General features: G+C 36.1%; 1 protein-coding gene across 3 annotated transcripts in view; it reads left to right on the plus strand.

Moving 5' to 3' along the window:
• Positions 1-27,390, plus strand: part of LOC309488642 (protein unc-13 homolog B-like) — a gene marked incomplete at its 5' end in the record, with an annotated part of 92,545 nt that overhangs the window by 44,945 nt on the left and 20,210 nt on the right. The window contains 12 exons of one of the 3 annotated variants that reach the window (XM_082156903.1): positions 26-325; positions 431-521; positions 16,076-16,122; positions 16,312-16,390; positions 17,541-17,615; positions 17,713-17,932; positions 18,587-18,814; positions 18,974-19,115; positions 20,296-20,465; positions 23,192-23,307; positions 23,437-23,600; positions 24,899-25,049. In XM_082156903.1, coding sequence (XP_082013029.1) covers positions 26-325; positions 431-521; positions 16,076-16,122; positions 16,312-16,390; positions 17,541-17,615; positions 17,713-17,932; positions 18,587-18,814; positions 18,974-19,115; positions 20,296-20,465; positions 23,192-23,307; positions 23,437-23,600; positions 24,899-25,049 — 1,783 coding nt within the window. Of the gene's footprint in view, positions 1-25; positions 326-430; positions 522-12,492; positions 15,074-15,246; positions 15,270-16,075; positions 16,123-16,311; positions 16,391-17,540; positions 17,616-17,712; positions 17,933-18,586; positions 18,815-18,973; positions 19,116-20,295; positions 20,466-23,191; positions 23,308-23,436; positions 23,601-24,898; positions 25,050-27,390 lie in introns of those variants that run through there. The other 2 variants (XM_082156902.1, XM_082156904.1) reach the window with 2 other exon arrangements.

Below are 27,390 nucleotides of genomic sequence, written 5' to 3' on the forward strand. Positions count from 1 at the left end.
TTTCTTTCTTTCTTTACAACTCTAGCCCTGTGGACTCTAGTCGTTTTGGATCTTCAGGCAATCTCAGTCAAGCTAGTTCTCAGCTTAGTGAGACTGGTCAGGAGAGTGCTGCCTGTTCAGAGTTAGAGGAGTCCTACCATTCATACCACAGCACCGGCTATCGGCCATCCAGAAATGGGCATCACCCTACCAATGCACATACTTCCTGGGGGGAAGATGAGGGATTGAAATCCTCCCAAGAAAATGGATATAAGGGTATAAGCAGCACCATTAAAAATGAAGGGATTTCTCAAGTGGACAAAATGCCTGAAAAAACTCTCAAAAGGTACAGATATTGTACTGGCTTACAGTGAGGTTACAGTACACATTTGTTATAATAAATGTTTTCAATAGCATGAATTCAATTTCATAAGTTGTTTTATTTGTCTAGCTTCAGGGATGATGGATCACCTTTGCCGTTCTCTCAATCCAGAGTACGCTGGCTTAAGGCAATCAACAAAGTGAGAGTTCAGCTTAAGGAGGTATAGTAGGGAGCTCATACCCTCCATCTCCTTTGTCATTCCTCCTTCAGTTGATCCAGTTTCACACTTTAGATCAAACACTACCACATATCTTTTTTTCCTATAAACCTGCACAAGTTACCTGCATCTTATCAATCTGTTATGAAATTATCTCTTGAATTGACCTTTATTATTTTCTAGTAGGTAAGTATGAATTGCACAGCCCCTATCAGCTCATTCAAGAACATCTGTTTTGGATTGGTTGAGTTTTACCATACAAGATTTAAACTTGAAAGATTTACATTTTTGAGACTTTTTACAAATATTTATTTGCATTTCGTTGTTTGGTTGGTTGAAACTTGGGGCATAGTAAATTCATCATTGCAAAAGTGGAAGGCCACTATGGTACTCTATCAGCTAGGAAAGGCATGCTTGGTTCCTACTAGCCTAGACCTCACAGCATTAATCTGCAAGGGCCAAGGTCAGGCTCTGAAGAGTTGCTGTCTGATGCCTCTGATAAAGTCTCAGAGTAATTAAGCATAGAGAAGCAGGGAGCTTGTGTGTGTGTGTGTGTGTGTGTGTGTGTGTGTGTGTGTGTGTGTGTGTGTGTGTGTGTGTGTGTGTGTGTGTGTGTGTGTGTGTGTGTGTGTGTGTGTGTGTGTGTGTGTGTGTGTGTGTGTGTGTGTGTGTGTGTGTGTGTGTGTGTGTGTGTGTGTGTGTGTGTGTGTGTGTGTGTGTGTGTGTGTGTGTGTGTGTCTTGAAGGGTATTTAATGACTAGTTAAAATAATTTGGGGAATTGACTCTGGGAAGTCCACAGAGTGAAGTACAGGGCTATTGGTCATGTCTAATTATCAAAAGTGGTGGAATATAGTATGTTAAAGATGGAGTAAAGGTATATGCAGTGGAGTATAGTGTGGGTGTCTATAAAAATAATAATTTAATAGCACATGCTTAAATGATTTTTGCTGTATTTAAAAATATTAATTGTAAATGTTCTATCATTTATTTTTAATAATTAATAATTTTATAATTATTTCTATGAATTATATCCTTTTATTGTTATATTTCCTCTACATTAAAATAATTATTGGCTTTTTATTGGCAATTATATACTATATATTTTACAATCTATGTAACTATGTAGTGTATTTAAGATTACTTACATTTTAAAGCATTGTATTCCATTATTATATTTAGTTTTTCCCTTTTGTTCTGTTGTTTGTTCTATAAAGATGTTTAGCTAGATAGCCCTGTTTGCCCCATTTCTTTCTCTCTCTGTCTCTCCCCTTCTTTTTCTTTCTGTTTCTCTTTCTCTCTCATCTTGACAGTCAGTAATTAGCTATGCTGTTGTCCCCCTTCGTTTCTTTCATTTGACCGCACACAAAATTGAGTGTGTGAGCCACTAGAAATAAATTAACATCGCAAGGCACTTTTGTGGCTTGATCACCTGAAGTCAGAATTAATAGTGTCACATCAGATTAATTCCTAATACTTTGGATGAAAAGTGCCTGCTTTTGATTTTATGTGACAGAATATGTCTACTTTTATGTATAATGTCTATAGGACTATGAATTTGTAAAGGTGTAGTAATTTATTCCGATAACGCCGCTCAAGCTAATTAAGTGGTTTCACATACGGCACTCTTGATTGAGGCTCCATTATAGTGATTGCTGCTTGCGACTTATTGTGAATGCTTATGTAAAAGCTGCTAATTTAATACAGTGGAGACAATGGGTGTGGTTTAGCACGTAGTCACATAAATAATTTTTGCTGTGAAGGACATAGGGAATTATTTGAGATAAGCTTATTCTTATAAACATCTGCATTAAAGGAGATTTAGCTGTAAAACAGCCTATTACAGATGGTGGACAACCAGAATGCCTATTACCGCCGCGCCAGCTGCCGCGGCGAAATCACCGCGGCAAAAATAAACCAGCCGCATTTCAAAGTCGTTCCCGAAATGACCGCCAGGTGGCGCAAAGGGACATTGTGCAAAACAGCAGCAATTGCCGTATTTAAAATGTAAGTGGGTTAAATATAAAACCCTAAGCCTAATAGGCATATTTTTCATATATATATATAGGCCTATTAGACTACAACAGAATAGAACCAAAGATAGAATCAATTTTAGAACTGAAAAAATAGAATCAAAAGTTAAAAATAGAGACGATATTAGGAGCAATGACGCTGAATATTTTTACTATTCTATTGAGGAATTAGATAAATGAAGAGCTCTCGTGAGCGATACAATTGCATAGTAATTTATAGTGATTTTCAAAAGCAGTCCTTAAAAAAAAAAAATACATGGAGTAGTTAGGCATAATTTTTGAGAGATTACGCGGAACGCGTTTTAGTTAAGATCCTGGTTTCAATGCCCTTAATGTATATAGGCTAGGCTACTGCTTTAAAAAAATGTCACAACGCGTTTTGAGATTGTTTTGAATTAAACATTGAAGTTTAAAATGTAGTCTTATGCCACACCAGGCCGAGTGGCGTTACGCATTGTTCAAAAATAAGGTTTTATTCTGGCTTGTTGAATTGGCGTTAGAATTTTGTTTTAGATTTATTAGATTTAGATTTTAGATTTCGTTAGATTTATTTTTCTCATAACAGCTAAAATAACTTAATATATGCCTTGTCTTAATATTACCTACTTAGGCCTAATATAGGCAATAGGCATATAATAGCCTATATAATAAATTAGCAAAACTTGGCCACTAAATATTTAATTTTCAGTTATTTTAATTATCACAATTAAAGTTTTCATTTTATTCAATTGAACAAGCGCAACAATCAGCATTTAATCAAATATTCTAAAAGATGTATTATTAATAATAATGTTATTTCAACATAATATTTCGTTTTTTCGACATAATATGTGCGTGCAACAAGCAAGATGTGTATTTGTAAATCCGGTGATGCGTGCAAAATTTTTATCAATAAACTAGTGTTTTCTGACAGTGTCGACTGCAAAGATGAAGTTGACGATCGCCATATTTGTAGTGAACGCACCTAGAGAGAAATGCACATAAAGACATAATCAGAGAGTAGCCTTTTTCTTTTCGTTTTGAATTATTTCGTTTGAAGACATTTCAAGCTTTGTGTATTTGAGGTATTTATCATGTCTGTGTGAGGCATACGCTGAGTTTCGTTAAGTTAGGAGGATGAGATGCATGCAAGTGACCGCGCGGGCGCCTCCATGATTAGTGTCTGTTATATTTGCTTCTCTTACTTATTAAATCCAGCAATTGGTTGATGAAAAATTGATTAAAATTAAGATACAATTTATAGAAAACGAAATTCACTTTAAAGAAAGGTTTTCTACTAAACAAAACTTAATGAAGTGGTCAAAATCATGTCTGACCCACTCCATATCCATCTCTCGATATAATGCATCCTATCTTATACTCGTGCTGTTCACTTTTCATATTCAACATAGATGGAAAAAAATAACATTATAATATTTGAACAAATATGATACTAAATGAGATTATTTAATGTCTACAACAGTATAATAGGCCTATAGACTCTATTTGTACAAATTGCTGCACATTAATTTAATTAAATGAAACCTTGTAACGAATTCACACTGTAGGGTAGACTGTGTACAGTTGAGACACCTTAAATAACTTGCGTTCGCAGCAAGCACAAGTTGTGATTTTTGCTGTGCACTTGCATATTAGTGTCAGCTGGGAAGGAAATATAGAGACCAGACCTCTTGGAACTTTAATTGAATACATAGCGTTGGTAAAGCATACTGAAATTACATCCCTACAAATGTATTAGGCCCTACTGAAAATAAATGTATCGAATTTAAGCAAAGTAGCCTAAATGTTAAGACTGTAAGCCCTTTGCTTTTTTACGTAGCCTATAAAGGATTCTTATAGCCGACTTTGTGTTAATATAATTTGTAGAGAATTTTTTTTAACTCAAACATTAACACTGAAATAAATGAAACTAAATTATTGTAAATTTTTTGGCACACCACGACGAGTGGCGCTATGCATTGTTCTAAAGCCAGGTTTTATTAGTGTTCGACAAACGCGGCGGCGCGTTCATTTGAATGAAGAGCGCTTCTCGCTCGTGTGAGCGAACACACACTGGAACGTTAGGCCATGTCGCAACGAGTGAATCGTGGCAGAGTGGTTGAACTTACGTTACGATCATTTAGATGACACGGGTTCGAATCCCGAACTACAGTAACTTGGACTACTGATATTTGTATATTAGCCTATTAATGCATTGTATAGTCTATTTGTCTAGTTCTAAAACATAGTTTTTTGCTTATAGCCTATTTACAAAATAAAATCACCATGCATTTCCATTTTACACTAAGGAACAAATATTATACAATGACTTTACTTCTGTAGCCTATAATAATTCCAATCGTAATTTCAAAAGCAGTTCTGTTAAAAAAAATGTATATAGGCATATAATTATGTATATATGACGTTTAAACGACAAACAATAAAATCAGAACCAGTATTCTGTTGCGTTCATGGTTCCAGTGGCAGTAATGCATCCACGGCTTTTCAAAATGTCACAAAGCGTTTTGAGATTGTTTTGAATGAAATATTGAAGTTAATAATTAAGTGTTTTGGCACACCACGACGAGTGGCAAACTCTTTGTTTTGTTTTGCAAACTCAGCTAGCCTGTGGGGGGTTTGGAGAAGGCAATAGTTGCTTTATCGTGGGGGTGCAGGACAGAGGTGTTAATGTTCCATCTTTCATATGGAGAGTGTCGGAGCCAGCCTGAGCCTGATGAGCAGGCAAAGGCAAAATTCTTTTAAGGATTAATCTCAAAATCTCCAAAAGTCCATATGTAGGCCCTATATCTTATTAAATTATAAATATTGTAGTTTTATTGATTGTATTTAAAGGTTTTCCACACACAATTTCAATTTAGCAGATACAGAGCTCTTTAATTCGCGACCCACCTCCTTTTATTGTAAGGTGAATTCAGCAAGGCATGTTATCTTTGAAGGAACAAAAGCTATTTGTTACAGTTTTTTTCTTTCGTGATTTGTGTGGATGACACACAGCGACATATACAGTATTATCAGCTGTATGGTGGTTTTTTACGATGAAATGCTTCATTTCGAGAAAGACCCGGCGCGCGCAGTGAGGGAGACCAAACTTACTAAAAAAATATCCAGCGCGAGAGAGGCAAAAAAACCCGCCTGTTCTTAATTTATGTTGCTTTGAACTTTTTTCGTTTTGTACCGTTTTAATTTTTTAATTTAGCTGCAATTTCTTTGACAATAGAAATTTTAAATGTTGCAAGAATAAGATTCTGTGTTTCTTATTTTGCATCACAAAGGGAATAAACTCTATCGATGCAACCCTGTTTAAATAAATAAACTGTCCCGACACTTTATTCGTACCTTGAAATGTGCGATGGGTTTTCAAACTTAATTAATTTTCTTTTTCTTTTACATTTTCATTGTTTATTTTTTAATTGAAAGCTATACTGTTGAAAGTATTTTTCTGATTTGTTCGATCTGTTTTGAAAAATGTCTTCCGTTGCTATGGCTGGGTATCACTGTCAGTCATCTCAATCTCGTGAATGATTCACACACACAACAAAAATAATTTAGCAGATTAAAGACGAGCTTCATCATCTTCATTTTCTGGTGCGATCGGCTGACGGTCTTCCTTCATCAGATGTGTCGTCTTTGCAGCGGCTCAACTGGAATGTAGCAAATTTATGTTGTAATGTACAATTGATAATTAAACAAGATGATTGACTTTAATAAACAGATGCATATTTAAGCATCAAGAACGGAAAAACATAAACACTGTCGGCTACACTGAGATTCGATCTCAGATCGTTTGAAGCTCCGAGAGGCTATTGTTAATGCATTGACCACATAGCTATCGCCTGAATAGCCTAGGTCTACTATTTTCTCTGTTTTAAAAGTTTGTTATATTCTTTTTATTTTTTTAACATTGACAATTTACTGAAAAAAAACAATATAGTGTAGCAATATTTTAGAACTATCAAATCTCTCTGCATTAATAATAAAAAAGTAGCCCATGTTTGTTCGGGATTTGAAACCGTGTCATCTGAATTATTGAAACGTAAGTTATAGCCTACAACTCGGCCACAAATTTGTTTTGTTTTATTTTGTTTGAAATGTATGTTTACATATTTTGCTTTCGTTAATGTTAACCAATTCTGTTGTAGCATAATAGGCCTATATTTTTTCCCTAAAAGTTGTTTTATTCTCTGCTTTGTTTGTTTATATTTTTACATATTCAATCAGTCTCATTTTTGTTCAAATAATGAAAAAAGTTTTTTTTTTTTTTTACAAGATCTAGCGCCATTTTTTTTTTTTTTTTTTTTTTTTTTTAAATAAACAGATAGGAAACTTACCTTTTAAAATGCCGCAGTTGCTGCTGTTTTGCCCTGTCACTTGCGCCACCCGGTATAGCCTAGTCATTTCGCGAATGACTTTGAAATTCGACTGGTTTATTTTTGCTGCGGCAGTAGGCTAATAGGCATTGTGGTTGATTATTTATTAAAGAATTCAATTGATAATCATAACAACATGTAAGCCTATTTAATTCTGAATATAACAAAGAATGCTTAAACCGACTAACATCGGTTAGTAACTGCGAGTCCTGAAAATGTTTTAATTTTACGGTAAGTTATTTTAATTTATTTCACTGTTATGTTTCAGTTAATAAATCTACAAACACATTAAAATAACATGAAGTAAATGACAAGTAACCTATTGACATAGCCTTTCTAAATGATAGAAAAACTGGGCACACAATGTTAACGTGTGTCTACTTTGTTTAAATGTAATGAATTTGAATTCGTTTAACCACAATATTTATCTTGAATTTATCTGTGACCTCAGCTCAGATTACTGCCGCGGCAGATTACGTCATAAAGAGAATAAACTGACACTTTTCAAAGTCTGTGATTACAGCGCCACTCAGCGGTAAAAGGCAGCAAATACACATCCCAATTTTGCCGCCGCGGGAACGGCGGCGGTAAAAGTCTCATTCTGGTTGTCCACCATCTGTATATGCCTCCTTACAGCCATAAATCAAACACAGATAAGACTGTTAAGACTAGATTTACACACCTCTCTGCTTTGACAGTGTAATACGATTTAGCTAATCCCCTGATTGGTCTTTAGCGTTTTACCGAATTGTTGTTTATTGTCATTGGTTTTATTTTTTAATTAACATTTTGTTGTACCACATCATGCCATATTTATGGAGGATTTTTGAGCAGTACTATAACATTTCTGTTATTTGATTAATTGACTGTACAATATTCCTAAAAAACCAAAGTGCACTGTAACATTCAAATGTTTAATAGGAGGCAATAGCGACAAAAGATGAGAGATGGAATGCTGGCATTTTGACAATTCCAGATTAGCTTTGTGTTGGAATACATCGCCAGAGGACACAGAGAAAGAGAGCGAGTGAGGGAGAGCGAGTGAGGAGGTTGTTTGAGGGAGAGATGCTCTACTGACTATCACACTAGCCTAGACTGGAATCCGCTCAACTGTGCAGATGTCAGTTTGTGGAGAGGGTTGTGTCTGTTTTTTTTTGTTCGAGATGTGTTGGATTGCCAGAGCAGCCGAATGGATAAATCCTTGCAGTGCAGGAGTGTTGATTAGGTCAACAATTTGAAATCCGGAGGCATTTTTATTTGCAGGTGGTTTGGGTGTTCTGGAATACTCCAAGTAAAACTTGATTTTTGTCTTTTTTCTCCTGTGAGGTAAGTTTTGTACTTTTTACGGTGTAGTTTTTTGGGTCTCGTGCTGATGAAGATTAGTAAGGGTGAATTTTATAAAAATTGTCAAGAAGTATTGAGGTTATATTTTACCCGAAATACTATTTATTTTTTTTAGAACCTTTTTATTTTCATCTTGGGGTAAAATAAGTCCTGATCACTTGTTCATGAGGTTCACCTGAATATGTTGAATTTATTAAGGTTGAATGTTTATTGTAAAAGTGAATGCTTTATTGTTAACTGTGTAGTTTGGTCTGATAAGTTCTCAGCTTGTTTATGCATTTAAAAAAAGTGAGCGCAGACACCAAACACCAGGAGTAATAGAAAGTATTAGAAGTACTATTACTTATAACACCTAATTAAAAATATATAAAAAATGAATGTATTATAAAAATTAAAGCACTTAAAGTCAATCTGAAAAGCGCTCACCAACCCATGTTCCTTGGAAAATAAGTCAGATTACTGAAGTATAAGGCAGTGATTTATTTATGTATATATTGGTAATTTATTGTATTGTGAATGACATTACACAATTTTAAAATAACTGTTTTGTAATTTTAATATATGCTAAAATAGAATTTATACATGTGATGCAAAGCTGAATTTCATCAGCCAATAAATCTACTCCAGTAGAATCCACACGATTCTTCAAAGATCATTCTAATATGCTGGTTTTATTATCAAATATTATCAGTTATTATGAATTATCATTGGTGCTCAATTATTGATAATGTTTCTTATTATCAATGGTGAAAATATTTGCTGCTTAATATTTTGGTGGCCATTTTCAGGATTCTTCGATAAATAGAAAGTTCAAAACAGCATTTATTTAAAATATAATTTTTTTTGTAATGTAAAGACATAATACATGTCTTTACAGTCACTTTTGACCAATTAAATACTACTTTGCTGAATAAAAGAATGAATTTCACATTTTTACTTGCCCTGCCAAAATTTTCACTGGACCTACTTAAAATTTTTTATAAAATATATATATATACATAAGGTTATGACACCAAAAACTACTAGCCAACTCATATAAATTTCAAATATTGTTAAAGACAAGTAAATCGTCAGTAATAAACTGAGAGCAAATAATCAAATTATGACCACTTTTGAATAAGAAACCATATCAAGTCTAGAAAACTTGTCAAAACTCTGCAAAGCACAACATGCGTATCGGTGAGAACACTCGTTTAAACAGCAGGCATTACAATTTTTTACATTAATAATACTGCTTGCAATCATAATGCAACGGAGACAAATTATTTCTACGCACACTGCAACGGTCAAAATATGACGTAACACTGCGCGTATGTTTTTTAAAACATATAAATAATACGTTTTTAATAGCCCACTTAAAGTGTTTATTACAAATAAATTACTAAATGCTAAAAGTTTTTCAGGTTGCTCTAACAGTAGTTTTCAGATACAGAAATTAAAGTAATCACATGTGAAATAATACCATAGTCTTCACTGTATAAATTAAATGGAGATTAATCCATTACAAAAGTTAGTCAGTCAATACATTTGTTTGATTAAAATTGCTTGATTAACATTAAAAACATACAGCAGCAGGTATATTAGGCTGGTGACAGTTTAAGACCTAAAGCATGGATCCAATATACTGTTACATATGCGTTTTATTTCTCAACTGTTAAGTTCACTTAAGAAATAACCGACTATGTTCACAAGGATATTCGCCAATATGGGCATTTTGACATAATGTTGTGTAAATTTGTCTGTTCAATGGCAAGATGATGTGAAAGAGAACACAATTCAGTATTTGCGCTGTCTTTCTGGGCTCGCGCTTTGGATATGTGCTCACGCAAAACTTCTCAAACCACGAGGGAGTAACGAATTGAGTTCACTTTCGCATCATCTTAAACCTTGAATTTTTTAATTGGCAAGGCTAAAAAAAGTGCAAATGATAAACTTTATGTGACGATGCAGCACTGGCCTTATGACCAAACCTGTAAATAGTAGTGTAGCACGGTTTCCACAAAAATATTAAGCAGCACAACTTTTTTCAACATTGATGTTTCTTTTATATTTAAATGTTGTCATTAAATGCTAATGTTTCTTGAGCACCAAATCAGCATATTATAATGATTTCTGAATATTTTAAATTGTAATATTTCATAGTATTACTGTTTTTACTGTATTTTTGATCAAATAAATGCAGCCTTGGTGAGCAGAAGAGACTTGTTTAATAAAACAAATAATAATAATAATAATTTTTAATTATTCCAAACTTTTGACTGGTATATATTCTTTCAGTTTTGACAAATTCTAATCTATGTCAGTCAGCTAAATGATTTAAATTACCAGAAGTCAGCAGAATTTGCTCAATATTTCACTCTGGCCTGGTGCATTGAGTCATTCTTATTGTTGAGTCCTGAATTATTATATTGTCTTAACTTAGCCTAGGTAAATCAGGGACAGCACTAGTAATGAGAGCTACTTACTCTGCAACTATCTCTGCACTGCACTGTTTATAGTTTCTTATTAGAAATTCTGCGGCATATACGATATCTTATCTCTTGGTTGGAATAGCAAATTAGGCAGGAATATGAAATATTTTGATACCTGAGCTATCTGCGGAATGAATGTCACATAAATTAGTTCACATTAGTTGGGTGATATTGGGCAGAGGTTAAACTTATAATAGCAATATTTAAATGTAATTTATGAAATTCAGAGTATTCTTGTTGCATGAAAGTTAAAGGCAAAACTAGGGCACATAGATTGTGTAAAATTTTTACTTGAGCACTTTAAGTAATATTTTAATAATTAGTATAGTTAAAACGGCTTAATTCGAAAGTATGTCATTTCCTGTAACTGTATTCAATGTAAAGTTAAATCCATCATAAAACATACTGTCCCTGACATTAATTTTAGCCTATTGCAGACACATGGCAAGCAGCCAAAATGTGCCCTTGAAAGCTGCCAACCTAAACGCTCATTGTTGGAGTCACAGTAAAGATCATGTTGGCCATTAAATGCTTTTGGAGAATAACACAGAGGACAGTCTCTGAATTTCAATGACTGCCTTGTATGATCCCCCCATTAAATATGGTAAAAGAGTGTGTCTAAATAAAAAAAAAAGCGAAAGCTGAATAGCCTAGTGTATACGAGACTAGCTAACATTTTGTCCTGACAGGCAGGAAATGGGATGAAGCTGCTATTAGACCCAGCAGGTTCTGCTTAACAATCATGATGCACAGTGAATACAGCTGGGCTGTCACCCTCCCTATGCTGTAACAGTTACTGTTAGAAGAGCTGACAGGCAAGAAGATAATATGTTGTGTTCTGTGTGGAATATGCCCCTCCAGTTTGGCAATGTCTGGAGTTCTACAACAGAATGCTTAAACAAAAAATGTAATTAGAATTTGCATACGATCACATTATCTGATTAAACACTTAAAACTTTGTACCTTATATGGTTTATTGGGCTGCTTTCTGGAAACCAAGACCATTGCAGTGCTTTATTTCAATTGAATACATTTTAATGATATTAAAGTCATACTGTATGATATGACTAGGTTTATAAGCAAGCTAAGGCCAGTGTTACAGTATCAGCTGATGAGTCGATATGTGCCATGTACAATACATCCTGCGTAAACGGTGTAAAGGGATTTAGCTCCATTGTAAAATCTGTTTTGCCCATTGTGGTGGTACTTTACTACATGGCAGTGATCCAGATATACTTACTCTTACCCTTCATCTGTAATGTGACTTTTTACTTGGGTGAGTGTGAGAGTTGGTGGATGTGGTTGACCCTTGCCTGTAGCATTACTTTTGATCAAAGTCTCCATTAGTATAAATTATGAAACTACATTCAGCACCTCACCTGTTTACTTACTGTACAGTACATAATGAAATATGGAGTCATAAGCTCTTTTCCAAGAGCAACCAACTGATTTGGAATGGCCTACATGGGCAGCATTTCAAATGTGCCACACAAATAACACTCCTGATGCCTTAGAATTTGACTAAAATAAACAATGTCCGAATGCTGCACAATTAAGATGCATACATTTTGTAATGGCCTTTGCATTGGGAGTACATCTGTAGACAATTAGGACAGAGCAATAGTGAATTTTAGAACAGAGCAATAGTGTCTTTGCAGAAATGCAAAAGATTGAATGGCCATGAACAAAAGAGTATATGTTGATTCTTTTACATGCATGCTAATATTTAACTGATGAATTTTATTACACTCTCAATGTATTAATCTATTCATGTCATTGTACTCAAATGTCAGGTGTGCCTGAAGCTCAGTTATTATCTTGACTGAAAAGAACAACCTTGTGCGCTGTTGGTGAAATGCAACAACTCTGTAATCACATGCACCAGAGTTTCAAGGTTCTGGTCCGCACCTGAGGTACAGTTGATTCTAAGGGATGTTATCACGGAGTCATTCCAATGAGCAAGATGAAACAAATGGGTCGAGCGAACTACAGCAAAGAATGTCTAAGAAAAGAGATCTTGGGAAGAAGCGGACCCAGAGTCCTAAGGTCAATCGGAGCATACGCAAGAAGATTCAGAAATTCCTCCAGGGCTCAGGGGAAAACACTGCCTATGACTCCCAGCGCTCTCCTGTTGAGATAGAGGATGATATGTTCATCTGTGGCATAAAGAGAGACCCCTGTACTCATGAGTGTATTCTCTCGACTCAGCGTAGTTTTGAAAGTCATACTAAAACCTCCAAGAGTAAATTAATTGGGCAGGGGAGGCGTAATAGTGATGGCAATATTACAATCCCATGCATCATGGAAATGAATGTTCCTGCATTAGAGCCCACAGACCAAGCAGAAGACAGTGGCTGTGTAGATGGAAGAGGTGCCATGGATAATAAACCAAGCCGAATTAAGGACAGAGACAAGACAAGAGGAGGCGGCTCAAGCACCATAGTGGATCACATTTTGAAGGAACTGCAGGGGATAAATAAAATCCAAGAGGAAATATCAGATTTGAGACAATACCTGACATCTGTAAGTGGCTCCGTTGATGAGGTGTCCTGCTGTGTTGATGCTGTGCTGCTGGAAATTGAGGAGCTGTACTCCGTTGGTGCTGTAGGGCATCCATCACCTCGAAGAGTTGTGGCTCATCATAGGAGTCCAGATGGGCAGAATGCCGCTGCAGTCCCACAAAGTAGAAATAATAGCCCAGTAGTTAAGCATAGAAAATTGGAGAAGAATGAAGTTAGATCACAAGCAGCCAGACCTAACATGTCAGGATGGGATATGGAAACTGATTATCGAGATGTACCTAGAAGAGCCAAGTTAAACAATCCTAAGATTTCTGACAACTTTAATGCCCCCTCTTCCAGATTTAAGAAGTCCAGCTATTGTCCAGTTTATGGGCAAGAGTTTACAAGCACTAGTTCCTTATCCTCAGGTCTCAGTTCTAACAGTCATGATCAAGATGGAAGTTATCATTCTAGGGAGGTTGACCAACATAACAGTGATTGGAGACGTTCGGAAATGCAGTTGAGCGTGAGTGGAGAAGGATGGAGTGGAGACACTGGATGGAGTGAGGAGGATTACTGCTCCTGCCAGAACAGTGCTCACGAATTGGAAACTGTTGGAAACCCAGATACATGGCACAGGTACAATGGTGGCGAGACCAGCAGCACACCGTGTCATTCATCACGAAGCAGCTCTGAACACCTATCCCTACTGTTTGGAAACCATAATGACTCTCCATCCAGTTCATCCAGTGTTGTAGATTGGAGGCATCCTAGGAATCAGACTGTCGGTGACATTGGTTGTGACTGCACATCAAATTGCCTGTACTCCCGAAGTTCTGGATACCACACCATGGATGCATATGCTGATGAATCATGTAGTGGGCCATCCCGAAGCCTTAGTTGTTCAACTGTTGGAATGACAGACTATGATGACGGTTGTCAAAATCTACACTCCTCTTGCGAGCATTGCCTCTGTGATATGGATTCGGAGAAAGAGTGGCCAGGTGCGGTTTGCCCAAGTGTGTCTGAGGATCAATATGACCCAGATTACTCTGAAAATACAGACACTGAAGAGTCACAGCCACCTACTCTAGGATATGATGTTTTAAAGATAAATAAAGCCATGATAACCTTCCACTCCACTCTAAAGGGAGCCTTGACCAAGCTTGACATGCATGAACCCCAGTGTCTAGATGATGACACCAAGTCTGTAGTCTCAAGTCCCTGCAAATCCAATGACCCTGAGGAGGAGAGTGCTGGTGAGTCAAATGTAGACACTGTTGTACACTCTGATGGTGCAACTTTAGATCTCAGTGCGTGTCCTCATAAGAGCATCGAAGCCTCTTTCCATGGGAAGGACTTGCTGGAATTACTGAACCGACGGCGTAATTCTCAAGTCTATGATCCTCTAGCATCTACTCCTAGCACGATTTCACCTTCACATACTCCAACTGAATACTATGCAGTAGACCACTCAGATGCTGTAGAGGAAATTTTAACAGATCAAAAACTTTCCAATCTGCAGTGTATTCCAGAGCTTAGCCCAAAACATGCGGGTCTGAGTTCAGGAACTGTTGAGTATTATGATCACCAAATGACATTTGGCACTGGTAATACCGAAATAAGTCCAGAGGGCACTAATTCAGGAACACTGGAGACAGATGTTAATGCAAAACAGGTGGAGCATAGTCTTGACAATGAACCTGCCCTTGAGGACCCTCACCACCAGAAGTGCCTTGCCAATATTGAACGTGTGCTCAAAGAGAAGAGACATCGGCATAGACTATCCAGGATTGCCAATGCCTCAAAGAACACTCTCTCTGAAGAGGAATTTAAACAAGGTACTTTTTTGTGGTTCAGAACTCAAAAAGCTGTCTTTTATTTTTTGGTTGGTTATAAATGTATTTAAGATCAATAAAATGTCCTACTGTTTTTCTGTGAATCTTCCCTAATTTTTACACTGTTTATCAACTGTTCTTTTCTTTTTTCTTTATTATCCTGCTCTGTCTTACAGAGGGAAGCAGGGAAGAGGATCAGGTCATAATAATGTTTTGGTCAATTCTTAGTCATTATTTATTTTCTTTTTTCATTAACGCCGGTTTTCTTTGTTTTTCATCCAAAGTTTATTTGAATGCACATACTTTATTAGAGTGTATGATAAATGTATGAGGCTTCCCTCTATTCAATTTTGCTGTATCTGTGTCTGACTTTAACACTCAATGTTTTGTGTCTTTTAATGGTTACATGTGGTGTTTTGCTTCTGTTTTGCTTACTTTAATGTGATATGCCATCTTTTTAAATTATTGATAATTTGAAATGGTGGTCTTCGTCTTGCTGCATTGTTGCTTTTAAAAGCAGTTACATACCACATGCCCTTGGGGGACTTCAGCTATCCAGCTGTACGTCTATTTATCTGAGGAAGAATGCTCATGCTATTAAAAGTGGTTCACCTCAGATGGAAACAGGGACAGTTTGCTAAATGTTTGTCTGGATTTCACTAGGGTGTTTGTCCATCCTATAATTATGTTCTGCTGGCAATACGAGTGTGTGTGCTTTAAAATTTGATTTAGTTTTTCGCTTTTCATTCATCTTTTTCTCTGATCTCATGAGTTGCATGTCAATCATTTGGATCAGATTTTTAAGGATTTCCATCAATGGAACTTAAAGTCTTAAAGTCTTTTTTTCGTTGTCTTGTTTTGGTTTGCTTTCTCAGACCTTTTGGTTAAACTCAACCAATCCTGTGTCCTCTGCATTTATCAAGTTTTATTGTTATTATTTTTATCTTTGTTATTGACTGCCCCTGTACACATTGGTTATTCTAAACTGTATTTTTGATGCCATAGGGCAAAGAAAAGGGAGATACTTCCAGAAATGCTTGGGTTAAAGCTGGGTAAGTTTCTCTTTAGGTTTCATGGATACTATAACGTATTGTATTTGTTCAAATTTTTGTTATGGAATTATTTATGACTATATAGAATTATTTATAAGAAGTTAGTGGCATTTTATTAACGTGTTCATTGTCTGTGTATTAATTATTAAGCGTGGAAAATACTCCTTCACAATGTGTTGATATCCACAGAAATGGGAGTGGAATATTTGGAATTGACAGTATGCCAGACCTGCGGAAGAAGAAAGCTATTCCTCTGGTTAGCGATGTGGTAAGCACTCTTTCCACCTTGCATTAAAATGAAGAAAAGCTACCTGTGTTTTTATAATTCTCAACATGGTGTTGTTCCCCAATAGAATCATCATCAATCCAAATTCAATTTTGCTAAAATATTACTTGATCAGTCTAATAATTGTAAGTAAATTGACAATATTAAGTCACCAAATAAAACAATGTAGACGAAGCCGACTACGAGAAATTTCCAGTTTCATAAGTAATAATTGACAACCATTATAACTTTTAAGTTCTGACTCAGAAAAATATAAAGTGAAGTAAAATCAACTCTCTGATCTCTCTCCTCCCCATGAAAACATACATTTAAACCTCTACAACTCTTTTGAATGCATTCACTCTGCATGGTCAGGCTATGGTAAGTTTTCAGAATAACCCATACAGTATGATTGAACCTACTTTTTTGTGTATATCAAGATAATACTGCATCCATAGGATCAGTATTGCTCTAATAGTTTGCAAATACACAGCTAGAACATTTGACAGTGTAAAATGAATTTGATGAATAGTCAACTTCAGGGAGTTACAATGTAACTGTAATTGTTAAAACATGCAAAAACAAGATATTTTAAATTTCAACTTCAACTTACCTGGTAATATCACAATACATGTATTATTATATATAATATGATTATGATATTATAATAAATCATTTATTTAATGAATGTGTTTGCAAACCATTACAGCCTTACTTGATATACTGTACAAGCAAGCAAGCAAAAAAAAAAAACTTTCTACTGGTTTACTTTTATTAGTTTACCTACTTTCCCTCCGACATGCATTGACATGTTTGGGCCATCACTTTCAAAGGGCTGTTTTATACCGGGTTGTTCTATTCCATTTTAAAGGGTGTTTTACTGTAGATGCCTCTTCATACCCAGGCTTACTAGTGATGGTTTCTTCATTAACCCCTCATTCCTTTACTGCACAGACATTGGTTTCCCTTTTTATTTCTGGGACTCCCATAGTCTTCACCCTTAGTTTTGAAGTTCTGGGTTGTTGCTCTTAGGTTTAGATGTTATTTTTGACATCTAGATTCCACTTGGTTTCTGATATCTGTTTCACCTGGGGTGTTTTATGGGATTTTGTGTGGTTTTGCATTGTTCTAATATCTATTCTTTGTATGACAGTCTCTGGTCCAGGCCAGGAAGGCTGGCATTGCATCTGCAATGGCTTCACGCTCCTCCATAAAAGATGAAGAACTGGTTAGTTTGTTTTGCTCTCTCTCGCCATATTACGCACAGACATCTTAATAGTTTTCTAAATGCATTTTTATCTACTTTTATTTCCGAACTTCTACAGAAGAACCATGTGTATAAGAAAACGCTACAAGCTTTAATCTATCCCATTTCCTGTACCACACCTCACAACTTTGAGGTGTGGACGGCCACTACGCCCACCTACTGTTACGAGTGTGAGGGGCTTCTTTGGGGCATCGCAAGGCAGGGTATGCGCTGCACTGAGTGCGGGGTCAAGTGTCACGAGAAGTGTCAGGAGCTACTGAACGCAGACTGCCTGCAGCGTAAGTATGAGCACCTGTACTATATCTGAAACAAAAGACCTGCTTTATAGCGTCCTACCTTCATGTTCTTCCTGAGAATTTTACATTTGCAAGGTTTCGGACACAACCTTGGTTACTGGTGCTTTCACTGAAAGTCTCCTTTAAGCTTCTGTCGTACTCTATTAACATCTGCCCTGTTGAACTCATTTACCCAAATGGACTTCCTTCAGTGACATGTTGACAGGTCCATTAGCCAAAATTAAGAAAATGATTTATAGGTGATTCTCACAGTAAAATAATCATCATCACACATATATTTTATAAGACAGGGTGTTTATTGGATTTATGAGCTTGTCATATTCTACTGTTGTTGTTTAGTGCGTATTAATATGGAAGACTTTTTGCAAATAGAACATGCAATACAATTTTTTTTTATATGCTTTAATTATAGAATTCCATTATAAAATATGAAAACAATTATTTTATTTAATGAATTACATCCAAAATATTTATTATTATAATTTTAGAAATCACAATTAATTTTTTGAATTCTTTATTAGATATTAATGATTTTTTTTTTCCTCTTTTTACATTTTAAAAATAATTTTAGCAACTCATTCTTCAGATCTGTGCAAATAAAACATGTTGTTAACCATAATTTCTTCTTTCAATCAGGCGCGGCTGAAAAGAGCTCCAAACATGGTGCAGAGGACCGCACTCAGAACATCATCATGGCCATGAAGGATCGCATGAAGATCCGTGAGAGGAACAAGCCTGAGATCTTTGAGGTCATCCGAGACGTGTTTGTGGTCAGCAAGGCCATCCACGCTCAGCAGATGAAGACCATCAAGCAGAGCGTTCTGGATGGAACCTCTAAGTGGTCAGCCAAGATCACCATCACAGGTTCAAACATTGACCATTAACATTGTCATTGTCACAATTTCTCATTCCCTTTTAGCTATTTAAAATTCAGCAATCTCAGTTCAGTTCTAAATGGTGCACAGCACAAATTCTCTACTATACCTCGATGACTTCCCATCTTTTACTCTGTCTCGGTTATAGTTGTCTGTGCTCAAGGGCTGCAGGCTAAAGATAAGACCGGCTCCAGTGACCCCTACGTGACCGTCCAGGTGGGAAAAACCAAAAAGAGGACCAAGACGATCTACGGCAACCTCAATCCTGTCTGGGAGGAGAAGTTTCATTTGTAAGTATAATTCGACCAATCAGAGACCAACTCTTTGATAGAAGTGTCTTAAGTGTCATTCTTTGTTCCTCGTGCCCCAGGCTCTCTCACTCAGAATGTGTGTCACCCAGTTTTCAGTCTCGTCTCTTTTCAGTAATGGAATAAACTTGTCTGAGTGAACAGGCTCTGGTTGAGCCACTGGTCTACTTTAAATATTATTCAGGCCAGTAGTATCATAAGTTTGGAATATGACTTTTAATATCAGATTCTTTTGATTATTGTTAGATAGAAAACCTTCCGCAAGTTCAGAGAAACACTGCAGCACTTTGTCCAGCCAAGTAACTACCTGACCGTCTTTACTGTTAGTTACAGCATAAATGAAACATGAATGAACATCAGAAGGTATGTTAAAAGATACAGTACAACTTACTGAAATGTATCATGTCTCATGTAATCGCTCAGTGTTTCAACAGTGGAAGGACAACAATTAAATCGACTGGTAAACAAAATCACATAACGCTACGTTTACCTCAGAAAAGCCATTCAATGACCATACACACATTATTTAGCTAGAAGAATGAACTATAGAGAGGAGCATTTAGCTAAATATGTGCATTATATTTAATGCTCTCAAATCGCATCTAACATAAATGTTATATTTTATATATTATATGTTATAATATATATTATATGTATGTGTGTGTGTGTATAACACACACAGTATATTAATATATGTACACACATACAGTATATTATATAAACACAAACTTTTATGTTCGAAACGATTAATCGTGATTAAATTATTTAGCAACTCTAAATATATTACTTATTCATTATAGTTTACTTAATCTGTTCACTATTTACTATGTACTATTTCACTATTTATTATATGTTTGAATAAATCTGTCATGAAATCTGTCACTTTGAAGAACAAATTGAAGTAGAAACATAATTTTATCATTAAAAAATGTATATAAAAACTGCCTTATATTGCAATTTAAATGTTTATATATTGTACAACTCAGTTTCTATTCAAGTGTTGATTAGTACATAAATGTTATTAATTGATCATTAAATAAACTTTATTTTTGGTCTTGGTTTTCAGCTAAATCAAAACTGCTGTTTTGGTAAAAAAAATAAAAAAAATGGTGCATCATTAGTCTCTGATCTTAAACACAGATGTGTATGTGTTGTCTTCCAGTGAATGCCACAACTCCTCCGATCGCATCAAAGTTCGTGTTTGGGATGAAGATGACGACATAAAGTCGCGAGTGAAGCAGCGTCTGAAGAGGGAATCTGATGACTTCTTGGGCCAAAGCATCATTGAGGTGCGCACGCTGAGTGGAGAAATGGACGTCTGGTACAACCTGGGTAAGCTAGTGCTGTTTTGTGTGTTGTTGTGTCTGTGATTCTTTTTTTTTTTATGTTGAGCTTTAGCTCTCATTCAGGAAATGCAGGTTCAGATCCAGCCTGCATATTGTCCTGGGCCCGTATTCATAAAAAATCTTAATGCAAAGAGTAGCTCCTAGTGACAAAATAGGATATATATATGTATATGTATATGTATATATATATATATATATGTATATATATGTGTGTGTGTGTGTAGACCCTATATTTAAAATCTTCTTTTTTTTTTAACCAATCACAGTCTTCAAAAGATTGTGTAATACGTAGCAACAGGGTCAGCCCCGCCTCCTCACTAAGATGAAAGTTTTTGTCTTTTCCTTGCTCAGAGTTGCTCTCAGATCGGTCCCGAATCGCTCTTAAGCTAAGACTCTTACGTAGAAGTTTTTAAGCTAAATTGGGAGTTTTCTGAGAGGATTCTTAGAAGCTTTAAGAATGCGGGTCCTGATCTCTCTGCAATAATGTAAAATTACAGGGAAATGGTTTAAATTTAGCTGGTGGTTTGATTTCTGCTGCATCCAGGACATGCAGGAACTGGACTTTAAACCCTTCTGCCTTACACTGCGCAAACGACCGGAAACATTTCAGTTATTTGATTTAGAATGTTTGAATGAAACGAGTGTAATGTTGACTTGACACTGACTCAACAAAAGTTGGTGTGTGCTGGTGTTTGTTGAGTCAGAGTAAACTAGCCGAAAGAGTAAAGCGTCTCCTCAGATGACACTGTGCTGTCATTGTGGCTTGATGCATCTATTTAATGTGTTTGGTCTTTTGTGGGCAATCTCTCTGTCGTGCTTTGAATTCACTATAAAAGAAAAAAGGTTATTTTGTTACTAAAATATTAAACCTAAGGCACTTACAGAGCACAAAACATTCACATTCACATTAACTTGTAGACTTGTTGGTATTAAAGGTATAGTTCACCCAATAATGTAAATGATGTCGTCATTTACTCGCCCTCACCCTCAAACAACATCTTATTGCATTGTGGCAATTGCTCAAGATGATGGAAGACCGCCATGTGTAGACAACCTCTCTGCCTGTCTCTAAGTGGGATGTGACCCTTTTCCAAGATTTGTGTGTGTACTCCATTACCCACGTCTCCCAACCTGACAGCACATCCCTTCTCGCCCAATTACCCCAGTGTGCAGCAGCCTAGAGGCCTCCAGGACGTCCCAACCGTGAAATCCACTGCTCCAAATTCTATGTCCATCTCTCCCTCTTTTTCTCTTCACGTCTCACTATTATTCTGATGAGATCTACCCTTTATTTATTCTCTCATTTCTGCTGTCCTCATTTGTACAGTCGGTTCTGGTGTTCTGATCGTCTTCCTCTGAATCTTCGGCCACCACATCTGTTGTAACAATTATTCTCAATAGTAGTAATTCAGCTTCACGTCCTCTTGTCTGTTTCTCACCCGTATCATCCTCTCTCTCTCTCTCTCTCTCTCTCTCTCTCTCTCTCTCTCTCTCTCTCTCTCTCTCTCTCTCTCTCTATTTCTCTCTCGGTACAGATATCCTCCTTGATTATTATGTAGCACACTCCAGTTGGAAATTCTCCACTTAGCCGACACATATAAATTATCCCAATAATTTGCCTGTCAGGGGAAATGGTTAGGCAAAGAAGAACCCGGTGTCTCTATTAAAAGACCTTCACATGATTTTTCTGTTTGGAGAGAGACAAGACACATACCGTATACACATGAAAATAATAAATCTTAAAATGAAAGCTGTAAAGATATTTATTAAAGCTGTGAATAACATTAAAGAATAACTTTAACTATATATATATAAAAATATTAATAGATACTATAATGGTGTATACAAGCTACTAATATAACACTGGCATGGTAATCTTACAGTTAGGATATTGCAGTTAGGACTATTTGGCATAAGCAATGTTTATTAGATCAACATTCATTAAACATTTGAATTTATTATTAAAATTATGTTTTTATTTAAAGAATTGTGTTGTTGGTCCAGTTTTATAAAACCGAGCTCAAGAACATGATGACATCTTTGTAACACAGCTTCTTGTGACTCGTTACTTGTTGCTTTATTTTATATTTATTAGTAGTGAAACTAGTAGTTGTTTAAATTACTGAAACCAAGTGATTTTCATGACATTTGGTTCTAGAACATCTACAATACATCCTTTTGCCAATGCAGACAAAAGTGATCAAATATGTGATGTAAACATCAGAGGCGTCTCCATGAAGATCAACCTGTGTATTATTTTGTCGGCTGTGCTTGTGAATTAACAATCAAATTTCAAGTGTATGATTCATTGATTCTTGTCATTTAAAATAAGTTGTAAATACATGTTTTCAGCTAAAAATGCATGACACAAAATACAACAGTTTAATTGTATTAGTTGCATTTTCTAAAATTTCAAAACCTCTAAATATAGTAAATATGAATGGCTAACCTATTTTTTTATATATATTATAATTGAGTTTTTATTTGTTGTTACTGTACTATTGAAAACTGAAATTTCAATTAAAAATGCCTTAGCAATCACCACTAATCAAAATAATCATTTGGCAAGGTATTATTGCACGTACACACACACACAAATATATTCAGGTCCTATCTAACCCTGTTGCACTTATTTTTACTGCACTGTTCCCTTGAATTAAATACGGTATCTCTGCACGTACAGTAATTATTCATCCATATCTCACACCACAGAGAAAAGAACGGACAAGTCTGCTGTTTCTGGTGCCATCCGTCTTCAGATCAGCGTGGAAATTAAGGGAGAAGAGAAAGTGGCCCCTTACCACGTCCAGTACACTTGTCTGCATGAGGTAGAGCAACACCACCAGCTCACAAACAGCACAGCATCTGCCTCATGCATTTACATGCACAAATCTGGCATTATCAGTCACGGTTGATGATCTACTCAACGACATTTTCATCTCTATTCTTTCTCGTAGAACCTCTTTCATCACATCACAGATGTCCTCGGTCAGGGTGTGGTGAAAATCCCAGAAGCCCGTGGCGATGACGCCTGGAAGGTTTACTTTGACGATGTGCCAGAAGAGATCGTGGATGAATTTGCAATGCGCTATGGGATTGAATCCATCTACCAAGCCATGACGTATGTATTAGTCCTCCATCCATACTGTCTTCTATTGTCATCATATTTCTTTCCCCTCATCTATCTATTTTTATTTGCTATATTCATACTAATGTTTAATTTATTTTTGATAAAAAATGAAAATTCTGTCATTTACTCACAGTTCTAAACCTGTATGACTTTGGTTACTCTTTGAAACACTGAATAACTAGGTAACCAAAACTTAGAAGATCCGAAAAGGTACTAAAGGTGTCGTAAAATGAATCCATATGAAGTAAGCGGTTTAATCCAAGTTTTGTGAGGAGATGATGAACTTTATATGATGAACAGATTTAATGTATAGACATTTCAAATCTAAACTGTGATCTGCACATATACTACATAGAGCTCATCACATATGGTAAACACATAAGCTCAAATATGATGCATGATGTTCGAGAACCAATGATGTTTGTTTTAGCGTAAGCTTTCGTGTTTATAGTTGTGATGTGCTCTATGTATGCGTGTTTGTATGTGAATAAAGCCTAAATTCAATCGGTTCATCATATGAAGCTATTGTATCTCTAAAATTCATGGATTCTTTTTACGACGCCTTTATAACCTTTTTGGATCTTCTAAGTTTTGATTCCCTGTACTTTAGAGACCGTCATGAGGTTGTGAGCTCTTGCGCACGTTACCAGTCAGTGTACCTGATAATCGCACAGAAGCAATGATTCACGACTAGTTAAGATGGCATTTGTGCGAAATTTTTAGCGTTTGAGAAATACAGCTCAAGTATAATAACTTTGACAATCAGTGAAGGATAAATATAGTCGTCATCTCTGTGGCAGTAGCTGGATCTTGGCTAGCAAGGGCAGTAATGAAATGAACTCCTGAGTGCTGCTCGTGTCTGTGGTTGTTAATGGCTTGAGTATGAGTCAGTGTCGATCAGGCATCAGGAGTGTGAGGAGATGCTCATTAACTGAGCACATCCCTCAAATAAAGCGCACGCAAACGGCCATATTTCACGCCGAATGGGCAGGACAAGGTCAGTTGGAGCAATGGCAGATCCTTCTACCCAGCCAATCAGCAGTGATTTAACTAGGGGTCTCTCAAACAGACCTTTTTGGAGAGCCATTGCCACTGAGTGAGAGCCAAAAGTGTGGAGGTTGTCTCAGTTCAACATTTCATCTTGATGAATTCATTTCACCCAGTTGACTGTTTAGCACCCTAACCATCATGGAATCTTATAAATATCATTGGTTTTGTAGTAGTGTGATTGTCATTCTTTGCACAAAGCTCACTTACTCTCTGCATCTCTCCTGTCTGTGTGTGTACAGGCACTTTGCATGTCTCTCGTCTAAGTATATGTGTCCTGGTGTCCCTGCTGTGATGAGCACCCTGCTGGCCAACATCAACGCCTACTACGCCCACACCACTGCATCCACCAATGTCTCCGCCAGCGACAGATTTTCCGCATCCAACTTTGGGGTACGTTCAGCTATCAAACAATATGCGAGCTGTAAAGAACACACACATATTGTCCATTCTGAAGGTCTGTTCAAGTCCAAGTCTGTCACAAAAACACAGACAAGATTTGACAAAAGCATCTCTAGTGTTGGTTTGTTTATATATGCATTTATTTGAATTCCTCAGATGCAAAGGAATTAATTCTGGTAGCTTTTTGCAAAGATTAAGTAGACTGAAAGGAATTTGGTGTAGGATTTACTTTTTCACTTTGACATTGCTGGTGAATTTCACAAAAGAAAATGACAAATAAACAGCAAATAACACGTTGAATTAAACATCATTTTAAAATAGAAATACTGAAATAGTATTTTCTTGTTAAACATACTGCAATAACCTTTTGTTTTATTTGCAACTTGCAACAATTTTTTCACAGTTGCATGTTTATGTTAACTGTCACCAAACTAGAAACACTGGCATCTTGACTCTGTGTGAATAGGGAACATCCTTTGAATAATCAAAAACTGGTCATTTATGCTCTATCAAAGCTTCCACAAAGGATAGGCTAGAGGTAAAGCTTGATGGTAACTGTTCAACTTTTGACCAATCTGTGTTAATGCGAAATAATACTTCTAAATGATGGAGGAAGTAGACACAGTTATGGAACAGAAGCAGCAACAACAACAAAAAATCGCCATTTCTATTTGGCGTTTGCTTGTTTTACTGCATTTTGTTGATAGAGTTGAAATCTGATAAAGGTTAATGTGTCAGCACTAAACCATTTAACATTCAGGTCATCAACCTGGAAATTTGAAAGACGAAATCGAAAGACCATTTTGAAAATGGAAGTGTCTATTGTGGCAGTCTTTCTTTATCTTGTATTGACAGACCAGTTAAATAAAGTACCATGGGACACACAATTCAGTATCACTGTTATAGATTGAACACTTCAGCTAATTGCAAGTTGTAATTATAGAAATATACAGTATACTCTATCGCGTTTGTAAGCAACATACCTCTTACACAAAACCCTAAACATACCCAATAGTGTAAACAGAAGCAAACATGAGATAAAAACACATTTGCTGAAGCAGCCATGCCATTTTAGGTTGCTTCTACAAGTCTTTGAGCTCTTTTCTCATGACTCATGTTTCATGGGTGTAATGATGTATCAGGTGAGATACATAGCAAGTTAACTACATCAAAAAAGCCAAACATATGCAGCTGTTTATGTGATGCAAACATCAAAATGTATTCGTTTACAAATGGTGCGCTCAAGTGTCTTGAGGTCATAACAGTAATCGATAATCTGCCCTTCTGTGAAAAGAAATAAAAGTTGTTTGTGTTTTACTGCCTCTAGTGTTCATGTCAGCTGGAAACTGCATTTAATTGTGTGTACTGTATAGGTATGTTTTGCAGAAATGTAGGTAGAGGCAAGTTTTTCCCTATGAGCCTATGTTGAATTATAGTGTCAAGACAACAATGTCAGTTGTTTAATGTTATTCTTAAGTTGCAGATGAAAAATAAGCTTGTTAATGCCATATTGTCATTAGCACTTAGAGGGTTAGTTGACTCAGTCATCATTTACTCAAGCTCATCTCTTTCCATCTGTATGACAACAAAGTGGATGTTGATTCATATTATAAAGTGCAGTACAGTCTCATAATAGTTGTCCATAAGACTGCGTTATATATGTCAAAATGCCTCAATTCAATATTTCCTGTATGGATGCACGATATATCGGCCACCATATCAGTATCGGCTGTTATGTTTATTTTAATGTTTTAGTTATCGTTTTAGTAAATGTTGTTCGCTGTTCACCATGATGGTTTTGAATTGCTTGAAATATGATTGAAATCAATTTGAAAAGGAAAAGACAGTTAAGTGCAACGTGCAGCACAAGTCTGTCATATAGGCTACATAAAATTATAATGAAAACACCACTGTAAAGGAATGTTGTGAATTCGTTGTACGCCCGTGTTTAAGCGTGTTGTTACAGGATAAGTGCTTACACCATAAGAGTTACACCTTCATGACTATAAGTTTGCTTGTGCCTTCCCAGCCTTTTGTTTTGTGCAATTGTAAGTTTTAATTTTGTTTTTGTGTATGTGTGTGTGTGTGTATATATGTATATATATGTAATTTATCTCATATAGGATGCATTTGGTTAAGAATTAACATGGTAAAGCGTGTAAAATTAATTTTAAAAGCACTCCTGACATTCAAACTAGGCTCCCGTACTGTATATGTTTTATTTATGTTGAAGTGCTTGGGACTTGGCTTTTAATGGCGACATGATTTTTATTTTTGAAATAAAAAAATATTTATTGGCTTTAATATATAAAGAATTATTAGTAGCGGCCAA

The sequence above is a fragment of the Leuciscus leuciscus genome (genome assembly GCF_965113295.1).
Source record: "Leuciscus leuciscus genome assembly, chromosome: 24".
Lineage (NCBI taxonomy): Eukaryota > Metazoa > Chordata > Actinopteri > Cypriniformes > Leuciscidae > Leuciscus > Leuciscus leuciscus.